Source organism: Macaca fascicularis, chromosome 9 (genome assembly GCF_037993035.2).
Source record: "Macaca fascicularis isolate 582-1 chromosome 9, T2T-MFA8v1.1".
Lineage (NCBI taxonomy): Eukaryota > Metazoa > Chordata > Mammalia > Primates > Cercopithecidae > Macaca > Macaca fascicularis.
Window position 1 is genome coordinate 114217219 of NC_088383.1, and position 26450 is coordinate 114243668.

At 39.7% G+C, this 26450-nt stretch overlaps 1 protein-coding gene across 3 annotated transcripts in view; it reads left to right on the forward strand.

The window, feature by feature from the left end:
• The window catches only part of SORCS3 (sortilin related VPS10 domain containing receptor 3), a 621240-nt gene that overhangs the window by 516041 nt on the left and 78749 nt on the right, over positions 1-26450 (forward strand). For all 3 annotated transcript variants that reach the window (XM_005566376.4, XM_074000806.1, XM_045361488.3), the window contains exons 13-14: positions 543-634; positions 11285-11392. In XM_005566376.4, coding sequence (XP_005566433.1) covers positions 543-634; positions 11285-11392 — 200 coding nt within the window. The remainder of the gene's footprint in view (positions 1-542; positions 635-11284; positions 11393-26450) is intronic.

A 26450-nucleotide genomic window follows, 5' to 3' on the forward strand; every position in this document is an offset into this window, starting at 1 on the left:
CCCAACTTGGGTCTTCATCCAACTTGCAGGGAGGTGGTGGCTATATCAGTTATTAGTTTTACCATAGTTGGTGGAAAATTGTCTTTTAAGTTCCTAGATAATGTATAAACAACACTATAAAACACTATAAAACATTGACAAATTAGCAGACGTCTGAATAGCTGAGGAAGAAGAGAAGGCTGAGTAGTAACTTAGTTACCTAGAAAGATAGGGGAGTTTCTTCGAAGTCATACTTTGCTTTGGGTTATCTAGTTGAGCATGCACCCTTTTGCCTCACCTTCATGTAGCATGCTGGTTCACAGTACTAATAGTGGAAAGAGCCCTGGAAATGCAATTTGAGTGGCCTAGGGAGAGTTATTTGTTTTCTGTGATCCCATTTCCTCATCAATCAAATGGAGATAATACTTACAAAACTATCTGATAGTGCTGTTGGAAGGCTTAGAACCTACATGAAACAATGTATGTGAAAGACTGTAAACTGTTAAGCACTATGCAAATGTAAGGTGTTGCTATGATTGTTGTTGTTGTTGTTGTTGTTCCAGATCTTTGATGAAGAGTACAATGTCTGGTTCCTAGACTGGGGTGGCGCCCTCGTGGCCATGAAACACACACCTCTGCCAGTCAGGCATTTGTGGTAAGGAGAGCTCCCTACCCTATTAATGAGCTAATGAGCAGCTTTTTAGTGGAGAGAATTGTGATGAGTTATTCTGCATGGTTTTGTACCCATTTGTACATTTCCTCATCCATTTATTTATCCATCCATCCATTTAGTAGCTTTTACATCATCTAACTCATAAGTAGCAATAGTAGGCCAGATAATTCAGATGGGGAGGGGTAATGAATACGGTGGGTGGTAATGAGTGGTCAGATAAGGCAGAAGACAGCAGGAAGGACCTGCAGTTCAAGTAGCCAAGATCAGTAATCCAAAACAGGAGAGATGGAAATTGGAAGAGGAGGGTTAAGTACATGTAACAGATACTGAGTTCAGTTCTAGAGAAGTTGAGTTAGTGGTTTCTATGAATATTTCAGCAGAAATGGCCGTGAGTTGTCAAATATCTGAAGATCGGGAATGGTCTAGGCTGACACTTTAGCTTTGAAGTCATTAGCCACTAGGTGGTAGTTAAAGCTATGGTAGTGGGCTCAGTGCCTCAAGAGAGTGAGTACAGGGAGAAACCAGGGACTCCTATGGACTCTGCTGAAAACCAATATTCAGAGTGCAGGAAGAAATTATGGGACAGGCTAAATAGAAATGGCCAAAATATAGAAACTCAGGGGAAATATTTTCATGAATGCTGAAGAAAGGGGTGATTAATAGCATCAAATTCTACAATCAGATCAAGTCAGTTATGGAATAAAAACAACCTAGGATTAAGCAATATAGGAGGTTATTCATGATTTTTGTCAGAGTAGAATTGAAACAGAGGTGGGGATAAAAGTTAGACTGTAATAGATTTATAAACGAATAAACGACTGAATGGATGATAAGCAATGAAATGAAATAGAGACAGTATAGATTATTGCTTTCAAAGAGTAAGATTATGAAATGGAGCTGACGGTGTATATGCAAGACCTTCCACAAGGACAGAGTTGAGTGAGAATAGATGATGATGATGATGACGACGACGACGACGACAACGATGACGACAACTTGTTGCTGTTGTTGTTTTGTGTTTTTGGCAGGGAATGGCTGAGTCTCATGTGTATTTATGCCCTAAAGGGAAAGAATTTCAGGCTTCAGATTCAGCAAAGGGAATATTTGGAAGAGTGAATATTTGTAGGTGGACAATATCCTATCTACAGTACAGTTGGTCAGATTCACATGGGCAGGAAGGTGGACCCTGGCCTAACTACCAGGTCTTAGATATTGGGCGATAAACACGTTCAGAGTAATAATTTTATTGGAAAGCATCAGACCTTAATCAGGAAAGGCTTAGGATTCCCTAATGGCAAATCCAATCTTCAGTCCCTTTGGCAAAGACTTAAGAAGGATTCTCTCAATTTGACCATTTTAAGTGAAACCATATGAAATCACCATTTTTAGGTCAAAAATGATCAAATATTACCAGTTTCTTAAAGCTCAACCTAGTATATAGTGAAATAGTTCTACCACTATGATATGGAGAGATTGTGCAAATAAATGTTAAAAAGATGCATGGAGCCATTTGTAAGAGGAGTGCTCTCCTACCTCAAGGATGAGCTTGCAAAAGTTCCCAATGTAATTGTTTCTTATCCTTTTACTACTGATTTATATGGTTTTTTGGTAGTATCCAAATACTAGAATTGCTTGATATTAATGACTGTCAGTATTTATTGAGGGATTATTACATTCCAGGCACTGTTCTAAACCATTTACATGAATTATCTCATTTAATGCTTAACCAACCTATGTATGTAGGTACCTTTCTATCACCCACTTACAATGGCATCAAAAAGCAAACATGTTAAATACCTTTCTCAAGGCTAGACATGTGTACCTGGCAGCACCAAGTTAGATTTCTGTCATGGATGCTCTTCTGTTCTGGCTGCTAATTTTCTATAAACTATAACAAGCACACCTAGGCTTATGACATAGTCCCTGCCCTCCAGGAGATTATACTCAAGATAAGATGTTTAGGCAGTACATGCATGACTAGAAGTGAAAGCAATGTCTGCTAAAGGATGCCGACTGTGTGTATTGCTGGAATACTGAAGCCTGGTATGTAAGGAGCCTGGCAGCCTTCTCTCACCTCCTGCTGCAGGAGGTGGCATGAGGGCTGACCTTTGAGAGAAGGATACCAGGAGTTACAGGAGAGGTGAGAGGCAAGCCAAGGAAAGAGAAAACTTTGACTGAAGTCCAGAATTCAAGTAATGTAGGGGGTGTTCAGGAGACTATTTGATTGAGACCAAAAATGTAGATAGAGGTAGGTAGGACTCAGACGAACTTACATGCCAGTTTAAGGGATTAAAGTTGGTCTGGTAGGCAATTTTTTCTGCTATCAAAACCCATCTGCCTCTGTAGAGGAAAGAGCTGTCTCTATTGTGGACTGAGTAGGACTTGCACTCTCAGAGAAGACAGCTTGAGTCTTAAAATTAAACCAAGAAAGGCAATGTTTCTTAGCTCCCATCATGTTAAAAACTTCCATCTAAATCTTCATAAGAGAGTTGATAAATGTCCTACAGACAGGTTTAGCTGGCCTGGTTTCTTCCCTGTAAGTCCTGGAGAAGGGGCTAGCAACCAGCCCTTAAACTTGGCCATCACTCTCCTTGATTATGTAGGGACCTAGCACTTACTTAATCATTGATTCTTAAAGCATTCTGCAGAAGTTGCCTTGTGCTGAGGAAAGAAAGAGTTTATTTTTGTCATTTCCTTTTGGTGGTAGAAGAGGAGAGCATATTTGACATGGCAGGAGTACAGGGAAGAGAGTTTTGGTTTTGTCAAATCTTAGCATCCTTACATCTAACAGTTCAGTCTGATCCACGAAAGTTTTATCTCCAGAGACTGCCTGACTTCCAAACGGAGTGCTTGGCTGATTATGCCTGGAAGGAAACCATCCAAGTTGGGAAAATTACTCAACATTCATTTAGGAATATTTATGTAGGACCAAATCATGACTCTCAAAGTCATCACTACAAAGTTTGAGTTTTCCCTTGTTCCATGTACTATCTCTTTTCTTGGTAAAAGATGTTTACAGAGCTCAGGGAAAAAAAAAAAAAAGAACTGCACTCCCACTGAATTTCTTCTTATAATAGCAATGATAATATCACCCTCCATTTGTTTGACTATTCTAACTTACAAAATATCAAGAATGATTTTTCAAACTAAGCTTTTGAAATGGCATTATCTCCATTTATAGGATGTTGATACTGCCATTTGTCATAAATACTACAAATGTTTTCTTGAACATGACAGAGACCATGATTTTTGCTTACTTGCCTTTCTATGAATGCTATTCTCTAAGGCAGTCCCTGGAAGGGGTTAAATGCAAGCTGTTGAGTGTATGTGTTAGTAAACAACAGCAACAACAACAACAAACTCATTTGGGAATTATCCTTTGCAGGCCTCTTTCAAAGGCTAAGTGAGTGTTTTGTAAGGGCTTGACAATGTTATTATTGTCAATGTTTTCTTATGAAACTGTTGACTGATTTTGTCTCCTGCTTGTGAGATAAAAGCTTCTGAAACTTAAGCCAACTTTTTCTTTACCAGGAGCTTCTAATTAAGTGACAACCTTCAAGGTAAACAAATAGCTCATTTTAAGAGGAAGATAGGTAATCAGTTCATTGCCATTTTCTGTCATAGATCTCAGACTGACATTGTTTTATATACAGATGTACGTATATTAATATTTGAAAAGGAAAAAGACACCAGATTACCCACTGGGATGTAGTGGCTCTCAGATTTAAATAATAGCTACATTGCCTTTAAGAGAAAATAAGAGTAATAATTGAAAAGCTGGGGAAACTTTAGCTAGGCTAACAAGGCATGTTGTTTCCTACAAATTGAAATGATAGGTAGCCAGATAGGCGTGAACACAAAACAGCATACAAATGAACCCATCTGTTTGTGATCATGTACATTTGAATGCTTTGAGATTAGAACTAGTGCTATTTCAGGGAAACCCTCCATCTCCTTTGTACCTGAGAAGCATTAGAGTGAGATAAACAATGGACCGCCACTGAATACAGAGATCTAATGAAAACTCACCATCAGCAGAGCACCTAATGGGCAGGTAGACGGGATGTGACTGTTTGCTTAGCCCTGACAAGCTGTCAGCGTCTCTCAATGGGATGTTCTTGGAAACGGAAAGGAAAACATCACCTGGCCTTTTGTGTTTCTTTGGTTGTGCGTGCTAACATTTTGTTCAGAGAAACTTTCAAATGAAAACAATAGTTCTAAACAACACATGCCTCTGAAAATCAAAACTGCATATGCTGTTCTGAAGAACTTCCAGGTGGCTAAAATGCTACCACCTCATGTACTGGGGATAAAATGAAATGGAGCAATACACCTTACCAGAGGGAGGAACATTGATTCTCAATGACCACTGTAGCTCTCTATTTCTGTGCTAGAGACCTCTGAGGAGGATTCTGATTGTTACTGGCAGATTCTATTCCTTTTAGTTTATGTCATGTCAGTATCATAGTATAGACACCTGAAGTAGGAAAAGGTCTTATAGAAGTCATTTTAACTAGTATTATACTTGGTATAGCTGATACTTTTGTGATATCCCCAAAGAGTTACCTCAGTTTACCAGAATATCACAGTGCTAATCGACCTGCAAATACCCACCGTACGTAGTTCCCATCTTGTATAATGGCTTTAGTTGTTAGAAAGATTGTTTTTCATGCTGAACAATAATAAACCTACTTGTAATCTCTGCCCATTAACCTGTAATCTGCCACTCAGATCTATGCAGAATAAGCCTGCAACAGAATTACGTATGATTTTTAGAAAAGTACAGCTGGGAAGGACCTCAATGTATTTCTTAGAAATATCTTAGGCTAGAAAAGCCTTTCTAAGTTCTGGGAAATGACATGATATGCAACTCAAGACAGATTTTATTCATTTTTTCGTTTATTGCATACATATTTGTTGAGCATATATTATTTATCTAGCATTAGTGTAGGGGCTGGAATACACTGTTGAATGGGACTGTGTACTTGGGAACTTATATTCTTATCCACAAATATTTGACTGTTCTCTTTAGAAGGGTCACATGGAAATCTTTTCTCCCTTATTCTATCTGTATGTTAAATAATTAATAGTTCCACGTATCTGACTACATTCTGTCTAATTTCCTTCACTGACATTATCCCTTTTTGGTAGTCGATAAATAGACCTTTAAAATATTTGGAAACTTTCTCATTTACAAAAATTAAGATGCAATGGTAATTAATTCAGTTTTTCTTCTTCTTTTTCCGTAAGCTGCCTAAAATTCATATAACCTGTTTTTAGGACCATTTGCTTTTTACCTGTAATTACTCTTATTGTCAGTTTTTCTACAATTATTAAAATTGAACATAGTATTTAGGATTGGGTAGAAGGATGATTTCTTTTCTTATGCTTGTAATATATCTGTGAGTACATCCTAGACTCACAGTGGCTTGATTACCTCTCATGATAGTGGCATTGCCAGAAAATATTTAACTTGTAGTTGACCAATGACTCCAGTTTTTTTCAGCTTTATATATTTTATTAGCTAATCTCATTTCTCTAGTTGTAGGTCTTGGTGGGGTTTTTTTGTTTTTGTTTTTGTTTTTGTTTGAATTAAGCATTCTGCTTTAAGTTGTTTCTGTCTTATAAATGACTTCCAAATTTACATCCCCAATTATGATGAGAAATCCAGATCTATCCATCCAAAGGTCTTCTTAACAATATTACAATATGGAAGTCCAAAAAGCAGCAATCTTAACATGGACCAAAACAGAAACAAACAGATGATAAACAAAAATTAGCTGGGTGTGGTGGTGCGCACCTATAATCCCAGCTTCTCAGGAGTCTGAGGCAGGAGAATCGCTTGAACCCAGGAGGCAGAGGTTGTAAAGAGCTGAGAATGCGTCACTGTACTCCAGCCTGGCTACAGAGCGAGACTCTGTCTCAAAACAAAACAAAACAACAACAACAACAACAAATAACAAACAAAAAAACTGCTTCTCCTGATTTTCTAATTTCGCTGTCAATTGCTTAACACTCCTGCAAATCAATATTTTCCATGATTTCTTTCTTTTGCTCATGCAACCTCTATATATTTTATCACCAAATTCATTGACTTCATCTCTAAAAATAACCTAAATATTTCCAATTTTTTCCCCTATAATAATCTTCATCCAAGCCCCATCTTGGTGTGGTCTCTTAAATTACCACCCTTCCCCAACTCATCTCCTTGAATCCACTTTGGGTCTTGATAATCCATTTATCAAAGAGACTTGAAACTTGTCTTTTAAGGTTTAAATCAAATTATATTATTTCAACTGAAAATAAGGTCCTTCATGATTTGGCTTCTGCCTTACTTTCTTCTTCTAATTCTTTCAACTAATCCCTGTTCACACTAAGCTACAACCACTGACCATCTTTCTGTTCTTCTCACAGTGCAGCTTTTTCATATTAGACCTTTTCTCTGTAATGGTTTTCTCCTGAATCTTTACATGGATACTTCCACTTATCATTTAGATTTCAGTTTAAATGTCATCTCCGTAGAAACGGCTTTCTTAAATTTTTAGTACAAAGTAGCTGTTTGGTGACTATCAAATCACCTTATTTTAGTTGTTTCCATGATACTTATTTCTAACTCATAGTTTTGCATTGATTTATTTCCATATTGTTCATCTCCTCACACTAGAAAGTAAGTTCTGTGGAAGCCAGGAACTTTCTATTCATTTCTGTATCCCTAGACCTGAGGTCACTGCCAGATCAGGCACATAGTAGCAGGCATCAGTAACATTTTGATAATTCATTTTATTTGACTTTGAGTCTGTAGTCCTATGTTGCCACTATTTGGAGATCAATCGGAATTTTGCTTCTGTCTCCCTGAGTATTGGCAATCCTACTGATTTCAATTTCACCTGTGGAGCTATTAAGGAATTTGCAGTACCTCTGTCTTGGCCATTAATGAGCTACTGACCTGAGAAGGAGAAGGTACATCCCTTGGGGATACCATTCAATATAGAATTCAATATATAATATATCACCTCAGGATATTTGAAAACTTCTAGTCATCAAATAATAGTAAGTTTCACAAACGGCAGCCTATCCAGACCCAAATATTTGATAATTAAGAGATTAAGTTTTCTAATGTTATTTTTTTGGAGTTTCTTTAAGGAGTTTTGTCCTTCATAACTGCCTCAGTGTGAGAATAAAGTATTAGAAATCACTGATCTCAGATTACCCTAGCTCTGGAGTCCTGCACACTTGCTTGTGCTTACTTATGTCATCCTTGGGCTTCAGTTATTGTCTATGCTACCTTTCCTACCTGGACTTTGGCATTTCTCGTCCTGCCTTTAGGTATCTGCTGATCCACTCTTTCCTCTAGCAAGGATTTTGCTCCTTCTGTGTGAACTCATTTCATACAGCAGGCCTTTGATCATCTATAATTTCTCTCCCCATCTGGAGGTCCTATCTTGATGCTGGTAGGCTGTGATGGTCTCTCCAAGTCTGCTCTCTGTGGGTCTTCTCTTCATTGTATAAAGATGGTTGTCCTGTGTCCTGCTCATTATGGCAGTGACATGAAGATTCCTCCTTCCCTGCAGTGCTCATGGCACTCACTGCAATTTGCTTTGCTAATGCTGACCTTATTTATTTGTTTGTTTGTTTGTTTGTTTGTTTTGAGATGGAGTTTCACTCTTGTTGCCCAGGCTGGAGTGTAATGGCACAATCTCGGATCACTGCAACCTCTGCCTCCCGGATTCAAGCAATTCTTCTGCCTCAGCCTCCCAAGTAGCTGGGATTACAGGCATGCGCCACCACGCCTGGCTAATTTTGTTTTTCTTTTTTCATATTTTGTAGAAGAGGGTTTCATCACGTTAGTCAGGCTGGTCTCGAACTCCTAACTTCAGGTGATCCACCTGCCTTGGCCTCCCAAAGTGCTGGGATTACAGGCGTACACCACTGCACATGGCTCATGCTGACCTTTTATTGATAAGGAAATCCTGAGAATGAGACAGAGAGGCCTTAAATTCACTTTGGCGTTCATCTGCCAAGACAATAACCAGTTTGTCCAAAGTTACCAAAACAAACCAAACAAAAATCCCAACTAATACTTTCTTACCTTCTGGACTTACCGGCCAGAGTTCACTTGTTAGTGGCCACAACACACTCTGAAACAACTATGATTATTTTAGGAACTGATGGAATACATGGTAAAAAAAGTAAAGTTCATTCGCAATTATACATGTTTTCACTTTTGAAATGAGAAACCCGTTTCTATGAAAAGCAATTTAGATATGCCCAACTTTCTTGGGGTTAGTTTAAATGATTATTTAGCCTTCAATATATTTTTTAAAAAGACTGAAATAATCAAGTCCTTAAAATTCAAGACAGATGATGACAATTTAGGAACTCATAAAGATGTTTATGGCAGACTGTCTGCATTTCATTCGTGAACATGGATCAAGGTATACCATAAATGCAAAAATTGTTGTCTGAGAGACTGGTTACTCTAGCTGGGTTAAGAGATTGACTTTATTATTGTTTTTAATCTGTACATTGGGACAGAGAGGATAAAACAGAGAGTAAATCAGAGAGAGACAGAGAGATAGACAAAGAAGTAAGTGAGTAGAGAGTGAACCATGTGGGCTGGCTGTTAATGGGGTGGTAATTCACATCCAGCTTATGGGTGCCAGTGTAAGTCATGCTTGAGAAATGATTGGATAGATTTAAAGAGGGTCCGTCATTATTCCTTATTATTTCATTCATGTATTCATTTAACATGTATATAGTATCAATTATATGCTGGGTTTTCTGTTAACTACTAAGAATAGAAGAATTAATGGTATAGTGTTTGACCTAAAAAAAATACTCCCAGTTTAGGCTGGGCATGGTGGCTTACACCTGTAATCCCAGCACTTTGGGAGGTGAAGTGGGAGGATTCTTGCAGCCAGGAGGTTGAGACCAGCCTGGGCAATAAAAGAAGACCCCACCTCTACAAAAATAAAATTAAAAAAAAAAATTAGCCAGGTCCAGTGGTACACACCTGTAGTTCTAGGTGTTTGGGAGGCTGAGGTGGAAGAATCACTTGAGCTGAAGAGTTCAAGGCTGCAGTGAGCTATGATCATGCTGATGCACTCCAGCCTGAGCAACAGAGCGAGACCCTTGTCTCTTTAAAAAAACAAAAAACATGGCCGGGCGCAATGGCTCATGCCTGTAATGCCAGCATTTTGGGAGGCTGAGGTGGGTGGATCACGAGGCCAGGAGATCGAGACCATCCTGCCTAACACAGTGAAACCCCTTCTTTACTAAAAGTACAAAAACATAGCCAAGCTTCGTGGCATGTGCCTGTAGTCCCAGCTACTCAGGAGGCTGAGGCGGGAGAATGGCTTGAACCCAGAAGGTGGAGGTTGCAGCGAGCCAAGATTGTGCCACTGCACTCCGGCCTGGCAACAGAGCGAGACTCCATCTCAAAAAAAAAAAAAAAGATGAAACAAACAAACAAAAAACCTTCACAGAAATATTATTTACCATTATATATATTATATATATATAAATATTATGTGTATATATTAGGATTTGTGTGTGTGTATGCATATACACACACACATACTGTGAGGAGCATTGTAAGAGAGATATATTTGTGTTATATTTGTTATTAAGGGGTTATTCAATGATAAGACATACATGATCTCTGAACTCCCAGAGTTTATAATCTTGAGCTGAGATATTCAAGATCAGTTAAGGAGTCAGTAGTCAGCACTATGATAGGAGAAGGCCTGGGTATTATAGGAACATACAGAAGGGAATTTTAATCCTAAATTATGGAAATAGAGTAGAATTAAGAATCAGCCAGAGCAAAACTGATCATAGAGGATGAAGAAACTAAGGCTGTCTTGGGGAAGAAGGGATGCTGAGAAAAGCTTCTCAGAGGAGATGGTCCTTGGGCTATGCCCCCTGGTTAAATCAAGGGGCAGACAGGTCCTTGATAATATCAAGAAAGGAAAGGAAACAAGCACTCAGAATTGCTCAAGTCTCCTCCACTAGTTGCATGTCTTTAAAGCACTGCAGGTTCTGTTTCCACAAGGGGCCAGACCTTCCTCTTACCGTTGGATGAAAGATGGGGCAGTGTTGCTCAGAACATCTCAGACTCTCAGTGGTCATCCCTAAAAGCCCCTTAAAGTGGCACTGGGGAGGGAAAATGATCCTAACATCTGTTTTGAACAAATAGAAAATTGCTGTTTGTAATGTTTGATCTGAAAGACAAACCCCCTCCCTTTCCTTCGGGTCCACCAGCCTTACTCAATTTGTGTCAGAACCTCCAAGGGCTGAATGGATTTTGCTGTAAATTGAACCTCAGGTTCCATTCTGAGTACTTGAAACGTGACACTCCATCCACTAAGCCCTCCTGCTTGGGTTGTTTGTCGAATCTAATGTGTTGAAATATATCTGCAGCTCTAGGTGCTGTCTCCACCCAAGTCTGGAAATGCAGTTTTGATCAAATCTCATAATAATATGAGGAGATGTTGAAGATTAAAAAGCTATTGATAATCCACACTGCCACAAAGCAAGATACAGAGGAAAATTTAATAACCTGACAAATGGTTACGGAAGAGTTTAGCTTTATTTTCAGCTGTCTTTTCTGTGTACTTGTTTCCAACACAGGGTGAGTTTTGATGAGGGCCACTCTTGGGACAAGTATGGTTTCACTTCGGTTCCTCTCTTTGTTGACGGGGCTCTGGTGGAGGCAGGAATGGAGACCCACATCATGACGTGAGTACTTCTTTTGCTGGTAGGAAGAAGACCAGAGACACTGGTTCTACTTTCATTGAGGGCTTGGATTTTTCCCAGGGAACCCTACACCAAAGTGGTCCAATCACTGGGCCAAAATTTCCTCATCTATAAAATGGAAATACTTATTTTTGTACCTACAAACTCAAAAAGCTACTGCTAGGATTAGAGAGGCCAGGGTCCTAATTGAACAGTCAAGGTTTCTAATAGAATTTAAAGAATTATAGCAAATTCCCATTTATTTGAAACCCAAGCAAACAGAAAACTTATGTCATTAGATGGGCTTTTTTTTTTTATTTTTTATTTTTCTCTTTCTGAAACAGTCTAGTGGGAGATAAGGAGCAGGGGCAGGGATGGAGGGAGTAAAACAGTCAACTTATTAAAATCAGAAAATATTTTAAGATATGTCACTTTCTCTCTGTCTCACACACACACACACACACACACACACACTCCACAGTTATTTCACTTCAGATTATTTCACTGTAAATTTTTTTCTATATTCTTTTATAATGAGATTTAATCTTAGAAATTGATCACCTGTGTTTATGTGTGCACATGTTTACATGGTGAGTGGGTAACCGTAATCCTCCACCAACCAATACTGACCACCACCTCCCCCACTCCCAATTGCCTGGAGCACCTTACACGTTAGCTCTTCACTGGACAGAGTGGAGTCTTGGGCAAAATTAAGGGATATTTTCTATAGTGTGGGGTTGGCACAGAAGGGCTCATAGCATGCATCTGTGCTGGTTCGGTGGAAGGGTGTATGACCTTCCTACTTGAAGGGACACTGCTCTTAATTTAACTTTTATGCACATAGATTTCTTTATAGTTTGAATTAGTCTTTTTCCAATGGTGATGGACTTGGAAGAAAAGCCAGTCTAGGAGCCAGTAAGTGATCAGTTATAAAAAAAATTCTTTATGATTATATTTATGCAATTTTGATCAAATCTCATAGTTTGGCCCCATTCTCTTCTGTGAGGCCTATTAGAACTCATTGCATCTTCTTTTGGGCATTACTTTGAACAATACCACGTGTATGCCAATCTCTACATGACCTGGTATTCCCTAGCAAGTTTAAGGCCGCAGCTTAAGTTCTGTGTTTATCTAATCTTAAATGGTAATAATTTTTTTCTCGGCTTCAGATGGAGTTTAGCTGGTCACATGGATGTGAGGGAGATTGACCTCAGAGCCAAACCATTTACTGAAAAGACGAGATAGCACTTCTGTTTTCCTTTCCTCCTGGCCAAGACTCCCTAAGAGCTTGGCAGGGCTTCTGTGCCTGTTTTATCTTGCTTATCAAGGTCTTAGAGAATAGAGCATAATTATTTTCTTATAGAGGATCTGGGGGAAGCAGAGGTGTTTGTGTTTTTATGAAATTATGATGGATCTTGGAAGCATTCCTCAAAACAAGTATAAACAATTCAAGTTACCTATTTTAACATTTTGTTAAATTCAGAGTTTCTTTTGTATGGAAACAACACAGATTTTGTCAGGACTCTTCAGATAGCTGGACAAGCCCTGGAAGGGTTGCCAAGAGGTGATTTCTGTCTGTATTCTAAATTTGAAAATGGTATTGAAACCAACTGACCTATCAGGGTTGCCCATTCGTGGAATGGCAATGGCAAAGATTGAAACAGGAGTTTTTAAAAATTATATATTTCTGTAGGAATTGTGAAGACAGGGAGTCCATTTGGGGACAAGAATGCTTAGCTTTGCCATTGAATTGAAAACTTATTAATAAAGTAGGTCATTCGAACGCTGTATCCTTCCTCTTACTGTTAACCCTGATTCTCTCTTTAGCTCAGTGTGGTCAGGGAGAAAAAACAGCCACTCTAAGGTTCTGTTGCTTTCTCTTATCCATTGATTTGGAGAGTTTATATATTTAACAGTTAGAGAGTTTCTAATATATATCAGACCTTGTTAGATCTTAGGAGATTTTACAAAGGCAAATGAAATTCTTTGTCTGCAAGGAGCTCTCAGGCTAAAGTGGTGACAGTAGGTGGGGATAAGTAATCATCATGGTACCCTAGTTATACAGCCAGGAGATAGCAGAGGAAAACGAAGACTTCACACACACAGTAGGTGACAATTGACTTGGTCTGGAATTTTTCATAGCAGTTCACAAGTGGAAAGCCGTATAATAGACAATGAAATTTAAGTTCCAAGAAAGCATAGATTTTTAGTAGTTTTATTCACTAATATAAACTCAGTGCGGAAAGCAGGGATTGGCATGTAGTAGGAAGTCAGTAATAGTTGAATGAATGAATGATTTCAAGGCAAAGGAAAGAACACAAACAAAGGTAAGAACCATGAAAGAGGGTGGCTGGGTGTTTAGGGGATAAGACTATGAAAGATTTTAGGTCACATTTGGGAATTTGACCTGTATCCAGAGTGACATTTTTGAAATTAAAAAATCTGATCAAATCACAAGGTTTCTTAAAACCCGTGGAGGCCTTTCCATTGCTTTTAGGATAGATTCTAAACTCATAGAATGGCCTACAAGTATCTATATTGACCACCTGCTTGGGGCTTTTTCTCCAACCTCCCTGACCTGACCACCCTTTTCTGATACACTGGTGCCTTCCTGCCCCCAGGTTCTTTGTATCTGCCAGAATGAGCCTCGCCTCCCTATTTAAACAACTACATTTCTAAGTATCTTTCTGATCTCAGCTTAAATATCAGTTCTCATAGCCTGCCAGATCAGGGTGGGTTCCCATGCTGTATGTTATCTGGCCTGATTTATTTTTTCCTTCACAGCACTTTAGATAATAAATATTAATACAAAGGGTATTAATTTTTGAATATCTTTTCCCCTCCGTCTTCATCTACCTTTAAGACAGACAGATGGATGCACACACATGTGCACATGTACACAGACATCCCTGCAACTTCCCATGAGGGACGATCTTTGTGTATCTTGTTCTTTCAGTGCCATATATTTACCAGGCTTGTGCTAACATGGAGGATTTAACAGTATATATGTACTGGATAAATGAATTATTAAATGGAAGAATCAAGTGACTTCTAAAAATCTTACCTTTGTTGTGATCGTTGTGATTTTTCTGGCCCATGGCTCTGGCATGTTAGGACATTGATTATAGATCTCTAGAGATTCTGGAATGCTATAATCAGAATGCAGTAGTTGCACATCATGGGGGCTGGGGTTGAATAGGAATCGGAGCAGACTGCATGTGTGTGTAGAGGTGTCTGTATGGAGGTTATGATGCATTGGGGTGGAATGGCATGTGGGCACAAAAGGGCAGCTAGAGAATGAGGAGCTTACTGGGAATGATTCTGATTTCCTCCACTTTTCACAAGAATCTGCCCAGTTTCCACTTGGCCTGGAGGCCAGTGCTCCAGGAACGTGGACACTTCTAACACTGTAGCTTTGCAGGAGGATTTACATGGGAGACAGTCCTCAGAGTGGAGGCCTGGGAATTGGTTACTTTTATTGCTCTTTCTTCTACTGTCTTTTCAAATGTTATTATTTCAGCATCCCCCCCAGTAACTGTGATGGGAACCATCTAGTCTAGCCTAATTCAAAATGAAATGTGACCATTCTTATTACTTAAAGCTGAGGAAAGGGCTGATTGACAAGCTGGAGGGCCTATTGCAGTCTCAGGCAGTGGCTCTCCAGATGATGAGATGCCTGTGGCTGTTGCAGCACTTGGACCTCTTTTGTCCACTATTTCATGAAAGGCTGTTTGTCCCTTGATTAGCACTTTAAAGAGAGCTTTTCTTTAGCTTGACTCAGATGTGGAATCAGATAGAAAAACACTGCTTTCCTGCATCCTCAAAGCTATGTTTGAAATTCTTTCCTGATAAGAAATGTTTGAACCAATTGGCTCTGATTTAGCTAAACTTTTACAGGGGCCAGAGAGAACCTGGCAGCTTCCTAGAAAACAAAAATCTTAGAAGGGAGAAGCACAGCTTCCCTGAAAGAGATCAGATACTTCTTACCATGAGTGAATGTCTAAAAAGCTTAAGGAGAGTTTAGTCTGATTTGGAGGAACCCAGTGAAGACCTTGCAGCCAACTTGTGACTATTCAGCATCTCTCTTTTTTTTTTTTTGTGCCAGGTATCACATTGAGCACTTTTTCAAACTTGATTGTATTGAAATCTCCCAACAACTCTGGAAGGTAGATAGGATTGGCATCATTGCCTAGATGAGGATGCTGAGGCTCAGCTCACATGTTCAGAAAGAGGCAAAATAAGAGCAAGGAATGGGAATTTCAAGCTCCAGGCTTGGAGGTAAAATTTGAAGGAAGGTACTATAATTCTCTAAGGTTTGTTCAGTCAAGGACTAACAAGGTGTGTGGGGAAAGAATGGCAGTATACCAGTTGTTTACTTAGTATGATGAGTGCCTGCTGTGCTGCCAGACACCAAGTCACAGCAGACCTAGTTCTTGATGTTAATTCACAATCCATTTGAAAAAGTACGATAAATACATGAAATAATTAGGTAATGATTAAATGGTAAGGTATGGTATAAATTTGTTGTTGTTGTTGTTGTTGTTGTTACTGTTTGTTTGTTTGTTTGAGGCAGGGTCTCACTCTATCGCCCAGGTTGGAGTACAGTGATGCAGTCATGGTTCACTGCAGCCTTGACCTCCCAGGCTCAGTGATCCTCCTACCTCAGCCTCCCAAGTAGCTGGGACTACAGGTGCATGCTACCATTCCTGGCAAATTTTTGTATTTTTTATAGAGGTGGGATTTTGCCATGTTGCCCAGGCTGGTCTTGAACTCCTGAGCTCAAGTGATCTGCCCACCTCAGCCTCCCAAATTTCTGCAATTACAGGCACATGCGCCAGTGCGCCTGGCCAGTATGGGAAGCATTTTAGTTGCCATTAGATATCAAAGATGTGATTGAAGACAGAGTGGGTATAAAGGGGTTCATGGCTATACAGAGAATAGGGAGCAAGGACATTCCTGATGGGTGGAACAGTGTGAGAAGACATGGAGTGGTAGGAATGTGCTGGACACTAGAGGAAAGTGAGAGGTGAAAAGGGCTAGAGATACCTTTGGCTAGGGTCAATTGCCTTGTTGATTCCTCTTATGAATCCAGTTGTAATTTCCACCAGCAGGACTAATAACCAAAGTGAAGGGGAGAGAGATCATTTTGCTTAGAAAATTATGTGAACCCCAAAGCTGCAGAGGTTTTTTTTTTTTTTAAATGAAGCCTTTTCCACTTAAAAAACTGTGACCACATGCCTAGCAGGGATCATTCTTTTAAATACAGCCTTAGCACAATGCAGAGGCTCAGCCCTGAGCTTAAATGCATTGTTTAGCCTCTAGTAACTGCATCTGATAAAGTCGTTGAAAATGAACCAGAGCTGCTTCCATTGATCTGTTTTTCAATTCTCTGTTGTTTGCTGGAAGAGCCTGATTTCACTTTGCCCAAAGTAAGTCATTTGAGTAATCGGCAAATCCGGTGGAACTCCCAAGTCATCACCTCTCAGGCTGGCTGCTTGATTCATAACCTTCAGATTGTCACCAGGCTTGCCAGCAACTCAGAGGCACACTCTTGTTTGTGCCAATGAACACAAAAGCAGAATGCATGCCTGCAGAAAGGGTATTGGATGATGGTAGGGTATACTGGGGACTGGCAACAGCCTGGAAGGAAAAAGCTTATTTTGATCAACAGATTGCTGTGTGGGCTCAGGAGGAGGGATGGTATAGTGGCTGAGAGCATGGGCTTTGGAGATTCACTTTCCAGGGAAAATGCTCAGCTCACTGTTTACCACCTATGTGACTTTAGTGCCTTGCTTCACTCTGCTCTGAGCTCCCATTTTCTCATGTGGTTGTGAGGATTAAATGAAAGATTAACCTCTATTGAAGAACATTGGAGATATTGATAATCTCCATGATCTAATGATCAAGAAACAGGCCACTTGCAGGGAAGAACTTCGGCCAACTAAAGCAGGGGTAGGCAGACTTCTTCTGTAAAGGGCCACATGGTAAAGATTTTAGGCTTTGCTGGCCACAAGGCTTTTGTTGCAACTACTCAATCCTTCTACCCTAGTGGGTGAAAACAGCCTTAGACAGTATGGAGACGATTGGGCATCAGTGTGTTCCAATAAAACTTTATGAACACTGAATCTTGAATTTCATATAATTTTCACACACATGTCATAAAATATAATTCTTCACTTGCTTTTCCCCCCGCCATTTAAAATGTAAAAACAACTCTCAGCTTGTAGGCCATTCAAAACATAGAGCTGGCCAGACATGGCCCATGGGTTGTAATTTGACCCTGAACAAGAATGCCCATGGGGTTTTATCAATTGTAAATATATTAAAAATATCATTTGAATTTTTGACACAGTTTTTACATACTTCCCCTATCTATAAATTGCTTCACCAATTGCATTTCCTAATGAAGTGTTGAAAATATATTTTTTTATGAAATGGCTTAGAAGTTTCCTAATTTTTTTTTTCACTTTTTTTAAAATTATACTTTAAGTTCTAGGGTACATGTGTACAACGTGCAGGTTTGTTACATATGTATACTTGTGCCATATTGGTGTGCTGCACCCATCAACTCGTCAGCACCCATCAACTCGTCATTTGCATCAGGTATAACTCCCAATGCCATCCCTCCCCCCTTCCCCTTCCCCACAATAGGCCCCGGTGTGTGATGTTCCCCTTCCCGAGTCCAAGTGATCTCGTTCAATTCCCACCTATGAGTGAGAACATGCGGTGTTTGGTTTTCTGTTCTTGAGATAGTTTGCTGAGAATGATGGTTTCCAGCTGCATCCATGTCCCTACAAAGGACACAAACTCATCCTTTTTTATGGCTGCATTGTATTCCATGGTATACGTGTGCCACATTTTCTTAATCCAGTCTGTCACTGATGGACATTTGGGTTGATTCCAAGTCTTTGCTATTGTGAATAGTGCCACAATAAACATACGTGTGCATGTGTCTTTATAGCAGCACGATTTATAATCCTTTGGGTATATATCCAGTAATGGGATGGCTGGGTCATATGGTATTTCTAGTTCTAGATCCTTGAGGAATCGTCATACTCTTTTCCACAATGGTTGAACTAGTTTACAATCCCACCAACAGTGCAAAAGTGTTCCTATTTCTCCACATCCTCTCCAGCACCTGTTGTTTCGTGACTTTTTAATGATTGCCATTCTAACTGGTGTGAGATGGTATCTCATTGTGGTTTTGATTTGCATTTCTCTGATGGCCAGTGATGATGAGCATTTTTTCATGTGCCTGTTGGCTGTATGAATGTCTTCTTTTGAGAAATGTCTGTTCATATCCTTTGCCCACTTTTTGATGGGGTTGCTTATTTTCTTTAAAAAAGTTTTATTGAGGGGGGGCGGAGCAAGATGGCCGAATAGGAGCAGCTCCAGTCTCCAACTCCCAGCGCGAGCGACACAGAACACCGGTGATTTCTGGATTTTCAACTGAGGTACTGGGTTCATCTCACTGGGGAGTGCCGGACGATCGGAGCTGGTCAGCTGCTGCAGCCCGACCAGCGAGAGCTGAAGCAGGGCGAGGCATTGCCTCACCTGGGAAGCGCAAGGGGGAAGGGAATCCCTTTTCCTAGCCAGGGGAACTGAGACACACAACACCTGGAAAATCGGGTAACTCCCACCCCAATACTGCGCTTTAGGAAACAGGCACACCAGGAGATCATATCCCACACCTGGCCGGGAGGGTCCCACACCCACGGAGCCTCCCTGGTTGCTAGCGCAGCAGTCTGTGATCTACCGGCAAGGCAGCAGCGAGGCTGGGGGAGGGGCGCCCGCCATTGCTGAGGCTTAAGTAGGTAAACAAAGCTGCTGGGAAGCTCGAACTGGGTGGAGCTCACAGCAGCTCAAGGAAACCTGCCTGTCTCTGTAGACTCCACCTCTGGGGACAGGGCACAGTAAACTAAGACACACAGACACCTCTGCACAGACGCAAACGACTCTGTCTGACAGCTTTGAAGAGAGCAGTGGATCTCCCAACACGGAGGTTGAGATCTGAGAAGGGACAGACTCCCTGCTCAAGCGGGTCCCTGACCCCTGAGTAGCCTAACTGGGAGACATCCCCCACTAGGGGCAGTCTTACACCCCACACCTCACAGGGAGGAGTATACCCCTGAGAGGAAGCTTCCAAAGCAAGAATCAGACAGGTACACTCGCTGTTCAGAAATATTCTATCTTCTGCAGCCTCTGCTGCTGATACCCAGGCAAACAGGGTCTGGAGTGGACCTCAAGCAATCTCCAACAGACCTACAGCTGAGGGTCCTGACTGTTAGAAGGAAAACTATCAAACAGGAAGGACACCTACTACACCAAAACCCCATCAGTACATCACCATCATCAAAGACCAGAGGCAGATAAAACCACAAAGATGGGGAAAAAGCAGGGCAGAAAAGCTGGAAATTCAAAAAATAAGAGCGCATCTCCCCCGGCAAAGGAGCGCAGCTCATCGCCAGCAACGGATCAAAGCTGGACGGAGAATGACTTTGACGAGATGAGAGAAGAAGGCTTCAGTCCATCAAATTTCTCAGAGCTAAAGGAGGAATTACGTACCCAGCGCAAAGAAACTAAAAATCTTGAAAAAAAAGTGGAAGAATTGATGGCTAGAGTAATTAATGCAGAGAAGGTCCTAAACGAAATGAAAGAGATGAAAACCATGACACGAGAAATACGTGACAAATGCACAAGCTTCAGTAACCGACTCGATCAACTGGAAGAAAGAGTATCAGCGATTGAGGATCAAATGAATGAAATGAAGCGAGAAGAGAAGCCAAAAGAAAAAAAGAAGAAAAAGAAATGAACAAAGCCTGCAAGAAGTATGGGATTATGTAAAAAGACCAAATCTACGTCTGATTGGGGTGCCTGAAAGTGAGGGGGAAAATGGAACCAAGTTGGAAAACACTCTTCAGGATATCATCCAGGAGAACTTCCCCAACCTAGTAGGGCAGGCCAACATTCAAATCCAGGAAATACAGAGAACGCCACAAAGATACTCCTCAAGAAGAGCAACTCCAAGACACATAATTGCCAGATTCACCAAAGTTGAAATGAAGGAAAAAATCTTAAGGGCAGCCAGAGAGAAAGGTCGGGTTACCCACAAAGGGAAGCCCATCAGACTAACAGCAGATCTCTCAGCAGAAACTCTACAAGCCAGAAGAGAGTGGGGGCCAATATTCAACATTCTTAAAGAAAAGAATTTTAAACCCAGAATTTCATATCCAGCCAAACTAAGTTTCATAAGTGAAGGAGAAATAAAATCCTTTACAGATAAGCAAATGCTTAGAGATTTTGTCACCACTAGGCCTGCCTTACAAGAGACCCTGAAGGAAGCACTCAACATGGAAAGGAACAACCGGTACCAGCCATTGCAAAAACATGCCAAAATGTAAAGACCATTGAGGCTAGGAAGAAACTGCATCAACTAATGAGCAAAATAACCAGTTAATATCATAATGGCAGGATCAAGTTCACACATAACAATATTAACCTTAAATGTAAATGGACTAAATGCTCCAATTAAAAGACACAGACTGGCAAACTGGATAAAGAGTCAAGACCCATCAGTCTGCTGTATTCAGGAGACCCATCTCACACGCAGAGACATACATAGGCTCAAAATAAAGGGATGGAGGAAGATTTACCAAGCAAATGGAGAACAAAAAAAAGCAGGGGTTGCAATACTAGTCTCTGATAAAACAGACTTTAAACCATCAAAGATCAAAAGAGACAAAGAAGGCCACTACATAATGGTAAAGGGATCAATTCAACAGGAAGAGCTAACTATCCTAAATATATATGCACCCAATACAGGAGCACCCAGATTCATCAAGCAAGTCCTTAGAGACTTACAAAGAGACTTAGACTCCCATACAATAATAATGGGAGACTTCAACACTCCACTGTCAACATTAGACAGATCAACGAGACAGAAAGTTAAAAAGGATATCCAGGAATTGAACTCATCTCTGCAGCAAGCAGACCTAATAGACATCTATAGAACTCTCCACCCCAAATCAACAGAATATACATTCTTCTCAGCACCACATCATACTTACTCCAAAATTGACCACGTAATTGGAAGTAAAGCACTCCTCAGCAAATGTACAAGAACAGAAATTATAACAAACTGTCTCTCAGACCACAGTGCAATCAAACTAGAACTCAGGACTAAGAAACTCACTCAAAACCGCTCAACTACATGGAAACTGAACAACCTGCTCCTGAATGACTACTGGGTACATAACGAAATGAAGGCAGAAATAAAGATGTTCTTTGAAACCAATGAGAACAAAGATACAACATACCAGAATCTCTGGGACACATTTAAAGCAGTGTGTAGAGGGAAATTTATAGCACTAAATGCCCACAAGAGAAAGCAGGAAAGATGTAAAATTGACACTCTAACATCGCAATTAAAAGAACTAGAGAAGCAAGAGCAAACACATTCGAAAGCTAGCAGAAGGCAAGAAATAACTAAGATCAGAGCAGAACTGAAGGAGATAGAGACACAAAAAACCCTCCAAAAAATCAATGAATCCAGGAGTTGGTTTTTTGAAAAGATCAACAAAATTGACAGACCACTAGCCAGACTAATAAAGAAGAAAAGAGAGAAGAATCAAATCGACGCAATTAAAAATGATCAAGGGGATATCACCACCGACCCCACAGAAATACAAACTACCATCAGAGAATACTATAAACACCTCTACGCAAATAAACTGGAAAATCTAGAAGAAATGGATAATTTCCTGGACACTTACACTCTTCCAAGACTAAACCAGGAAGAAGTTGAATCCCTGAATAGACCAATAGCAGGCTCTGAAATTGAGGCAACAATTAATAGCCTACCAACCAAAAAAAGTCCAGGACCAGATGGATTCACAGCTGAATTCTACCAGAGGTACAAGGAGGAGTTGGTACCATTCCTTCTGAAACTATTCCAAGCAATAGAAAAAGAGGGAATCCTCCCTAACTCATTTTATGAGGCCAACATCATCCTGATACCAAAGCCTGGCAGAGACACAACAAAAAAAGAGAATTTTAGACCAATATCCCTGATGAACATCGATGCAAAAATCCTCAATAAAATACTGGCAAACCGGATTCAGCGACACATCAAAAAGCTTATCCACCATGATCAAGTGGGCTTCATCCCTGGGATGCAAGGCTGGTTCAACATTCGCAAATCAATAAACATAATCCAGCATATAAACAGAACCAAAGACAAGAACCACATGATTATCTCAATTGATGCAGAAAAGGCTTTTGACAAAATTCAACAGCCCTTCATGCTAAAAACGCTCAATAAATTCGGTATTGATGGAACGTACCTCAAAATAATAAGAGCTATTTATGACAAACCCACAGCCAATATCATACTGAATGGGCAAAAACTGGAAAAATTCCCTTTGAAAACTGGCACAAGACAGGGATGCCCTCTCTCACCACTCCTATTCAACATAGTGTTGGAAGTTCTGGCTAGGGCAATCAGGCAAGAGAAAGAAATCAAGGGTATTCAGTTAGGAAAAGAAGAAGTTAAATTGTCCCTGTTTGCAGATGACATGATTGTATATTTAGAAAACCCCATTGTCTCAGCCCAAAATCTCCTTAAGCTGATAAGCAACTTCAGCAAAGTCTCAGGATACAAAATTAATGTGCAAAAATCACAAGCATTCTTATACACCAGTAACAGACAAACAGAGAGCCAAATCAGGAATGAACTTCCATTCACAATTGCTTCAAAGAGAATCAAATACCTAGGAATCCAACTTACAAGGGATGTAAAGGACCTCTTCAAGGAGAACTACAAACCACTGCTCAGTGAAATAAAAGAGGACACAAACAAATGGAAGAACATACCATGCTCATGGATAGGAAGAATCAATATCGTGAAAATGGCCATACTGCCCAAGGTTATTTATAGATTCAATGCCATCCCCATCAAGCTACCAATGAGTTTCTTCACAGAATTGGAAAAAACTGCTTTAAAGTTCATATGGAACCAAAAAAGAGCCCGCATCTCCAAGACAATCCTAAGTCAAAAGAACAAAGCTGGAGGCATCACGCTACCTGACTTCAAACTATACTACAAGGCTACAGTAACCAAAACAGCATGGTACTGGTACCAAAACAGAGATATAGACCAATGGAACAGAACAGAGTCCTCAGAAATAATACCACACATCTACAGCCATTTGATCTTTGACAAACCTGAGAGAAACAAGAAATGGGGAAAGGATTCCCTATTTAATAAATGGTGCTGGGAAAATTGGCTAGCCATAAGTAGAAAGCTGAAACTGGATCCTTTCCTTACTCCTTATACGAAAATTAATTCAAGATGGATTAGAGACTTAAATGTTAGACCTAATACCATAAAAATCCTAGAGGAAAACCTAGGTAGTACCATTCAGGACATAGGCATGGGCAAAGATTTCATGTCTAAAACACCAAAAGCAACGGCAGCAAAAGCCAAAATTGACAAATGGGATCTCATTAAACTAAAGAGCTTCTGCACAGCAAAAGACACTACCATCAGAGTGAACAGGCAACCTACAGAATGGGAAAAAATTTTTGCAATCTACTCATCTGACAAAGGGCTAATATCCAGAACCTACAAAGAACTCAAACAAATTTACAAGAAAAAAACAAACAACCCCATCAAAAAGTGGGCAAAGGACATGAACAGACATTTCTCAAAAGAAGACATTCATACAGCCAACAGACACATGAAAAAATGCTCATCATCACTGGCCATCAGAGAAATGCAAATCAAAACCACAATGAGATACCATCTCACACCAGTTAGAATGGCAATCATTAAAAAGTCAGGAAACAACAGGTGCTGGAGAGGATGTGGAGAAATAGGAACACTTTTACACTGTTGGTGGGATTGTAAACTAGTTCAACCATTATGGAAAACAGTATGGCGATTCCTCAAGGATCTAGAACTAGATGTACCATATGACCCAGCCATCCCATTACTGGGTATATACCCAAAGGATTATAAATTATGCTGCTATAAAGACACATGCACACGTATGTTTATTGCAGCACTATTCACAATAGCAAAGACTTGGAATCAACCCAAATGTCCATCAGTGACAGATTGGATTAAGAAAATGTGGCACATATACACCATGGAATACTATGCAGCCATAAAAAAGGATGAGTTTGAGTCCTTTGTAGGGACTTGGATGCAGCTGGAATCCATCATTCTTAGCAAACTATCGCAAGAACAGAAAACCAAACACCGCATGTTCTCACTCATAGGTGGGAACTGAACAGTGAGATCACTCGGACTCAGGAAGGGGAACATCACACACGGGGGCCTATCATGGGGAGGGGGGAGGGGGGAGGGATTGCATTGGGAGTTATACCTGATGTAAATAACGAGTTGATGGGTGCAGTACAGCAACATGGCACAAGTATACATATGTAACAAACCTGCACGTTATGCACATGTACCCTACAACTTAAAGTATAATAATAATAAATAAATAAATAAATAAATAAAAATAAATAAATAAATAAATAAATAAATAAAAAAAAAAAAAAAAAAAAAAAAAAAAGTTTTATTGAGGTATAATTGGTATACACAAAATTGCACATATTTAATGTATACATTTTGATGAGTTTGGATGTATACGTACACCCATGACCATCACCACAATCGTGGTTACTAAACATATCCCATCACCTCCAAAAATTACCTTTTGTTCTTTTGTGAGTTTTTTTGGTAAGAACATATAACATGAGTTCTGTCCTCTTGATGTATTTTAAAGTGTACAATAATGTATTGCTAAATACAGGCACTATGTTGTACATCAGATTTCTGGAACTTACTCATCTTGCATAATTGGAACTTTATGCGCATTGAATAACTCTTCATTTTCCCCTCCTCCAGCTCCTGACAATTATTCTATTCTCTGCTTCTATGAGTTTGACTATTTTAGATACCTTATGTAAGTAGAATCATAAAGTATTTGTCTTTTGATGATTGGCTTTTTTCACCTAGCATAATGTCCTCTTAGTTCACCAATGTTGTCACAAATGGTACATTCAGCTTTTGTTTAAAAAAAAAAAAAAAACACTCCTCATTTCTTATCAAAACCCCACATATAAGTCTCACCTCTTTCAGGAAGCCCAAGTTTTTTCTCATTTCCTTGTATTGAATTCCTTTGATGGGGTTCACAGTGACTCACAGGTTTATCTTGCTTGGTGTGTACTTTTTCCAATGGAGCCAACATTTGCAATATCAGAAACATCTGGCAGCACTAAGTCCAACTCCCTATAGTCCAACATTCTGCTGAAGCTGCATGGCAACTGCCGACTTTGGACAGGGTATGCTGTTTCTGTCCCACCCCTCGCCTGGTGTACACATGTCGTCTCCGGCTGTTCCATTTCACTCCTTGTTCATTGAAGTTGCCCTCCTGCTCTGGTAAGATTTTAAATTTGTGATTCACAATTTAGATTCTGTATCTGCAATTTCATAACTATATGATTGTCTTACAGGTTTTTGTTGAAATTTAAGAAGTACAAAATAATGCAAAGAATAATATTACAAAGCTTGTGTACCCACCACCTGAAAATAATAAATATTAACCTGTTATCACTTTGATTCAGATTTTTAAATAAAATATACAGGAAATCCCAGATAGATTTGATAATAATGATATTTTCATTATTGTCCATCGCAGACTTACTATCCTTACTCCTTCCACAAACCCTTCTAGAACATATGTTGACACTTTTAGCACTTACGTATTCACAGAAATATATGTGGTATCATTTTATATGTTTTTTAAATGTATAATTTATAAAAATAATATTCTTCTACATGATTTTTTCCCTCAATATTATCTATCTGGGGTCATATCCATCTGGTACAGGCACTTTTCGTGCTATATGGCATGTTGTCATGATATAAATATGCACAATTTATTTATCTATTTTCTTATCAATGGAAATTTAGGTTATTTCTAGCTATGTGCTCTTACAAACAGTATTACCACATCTTTATGTATACCTCCAGATACATACATGGAAGAAA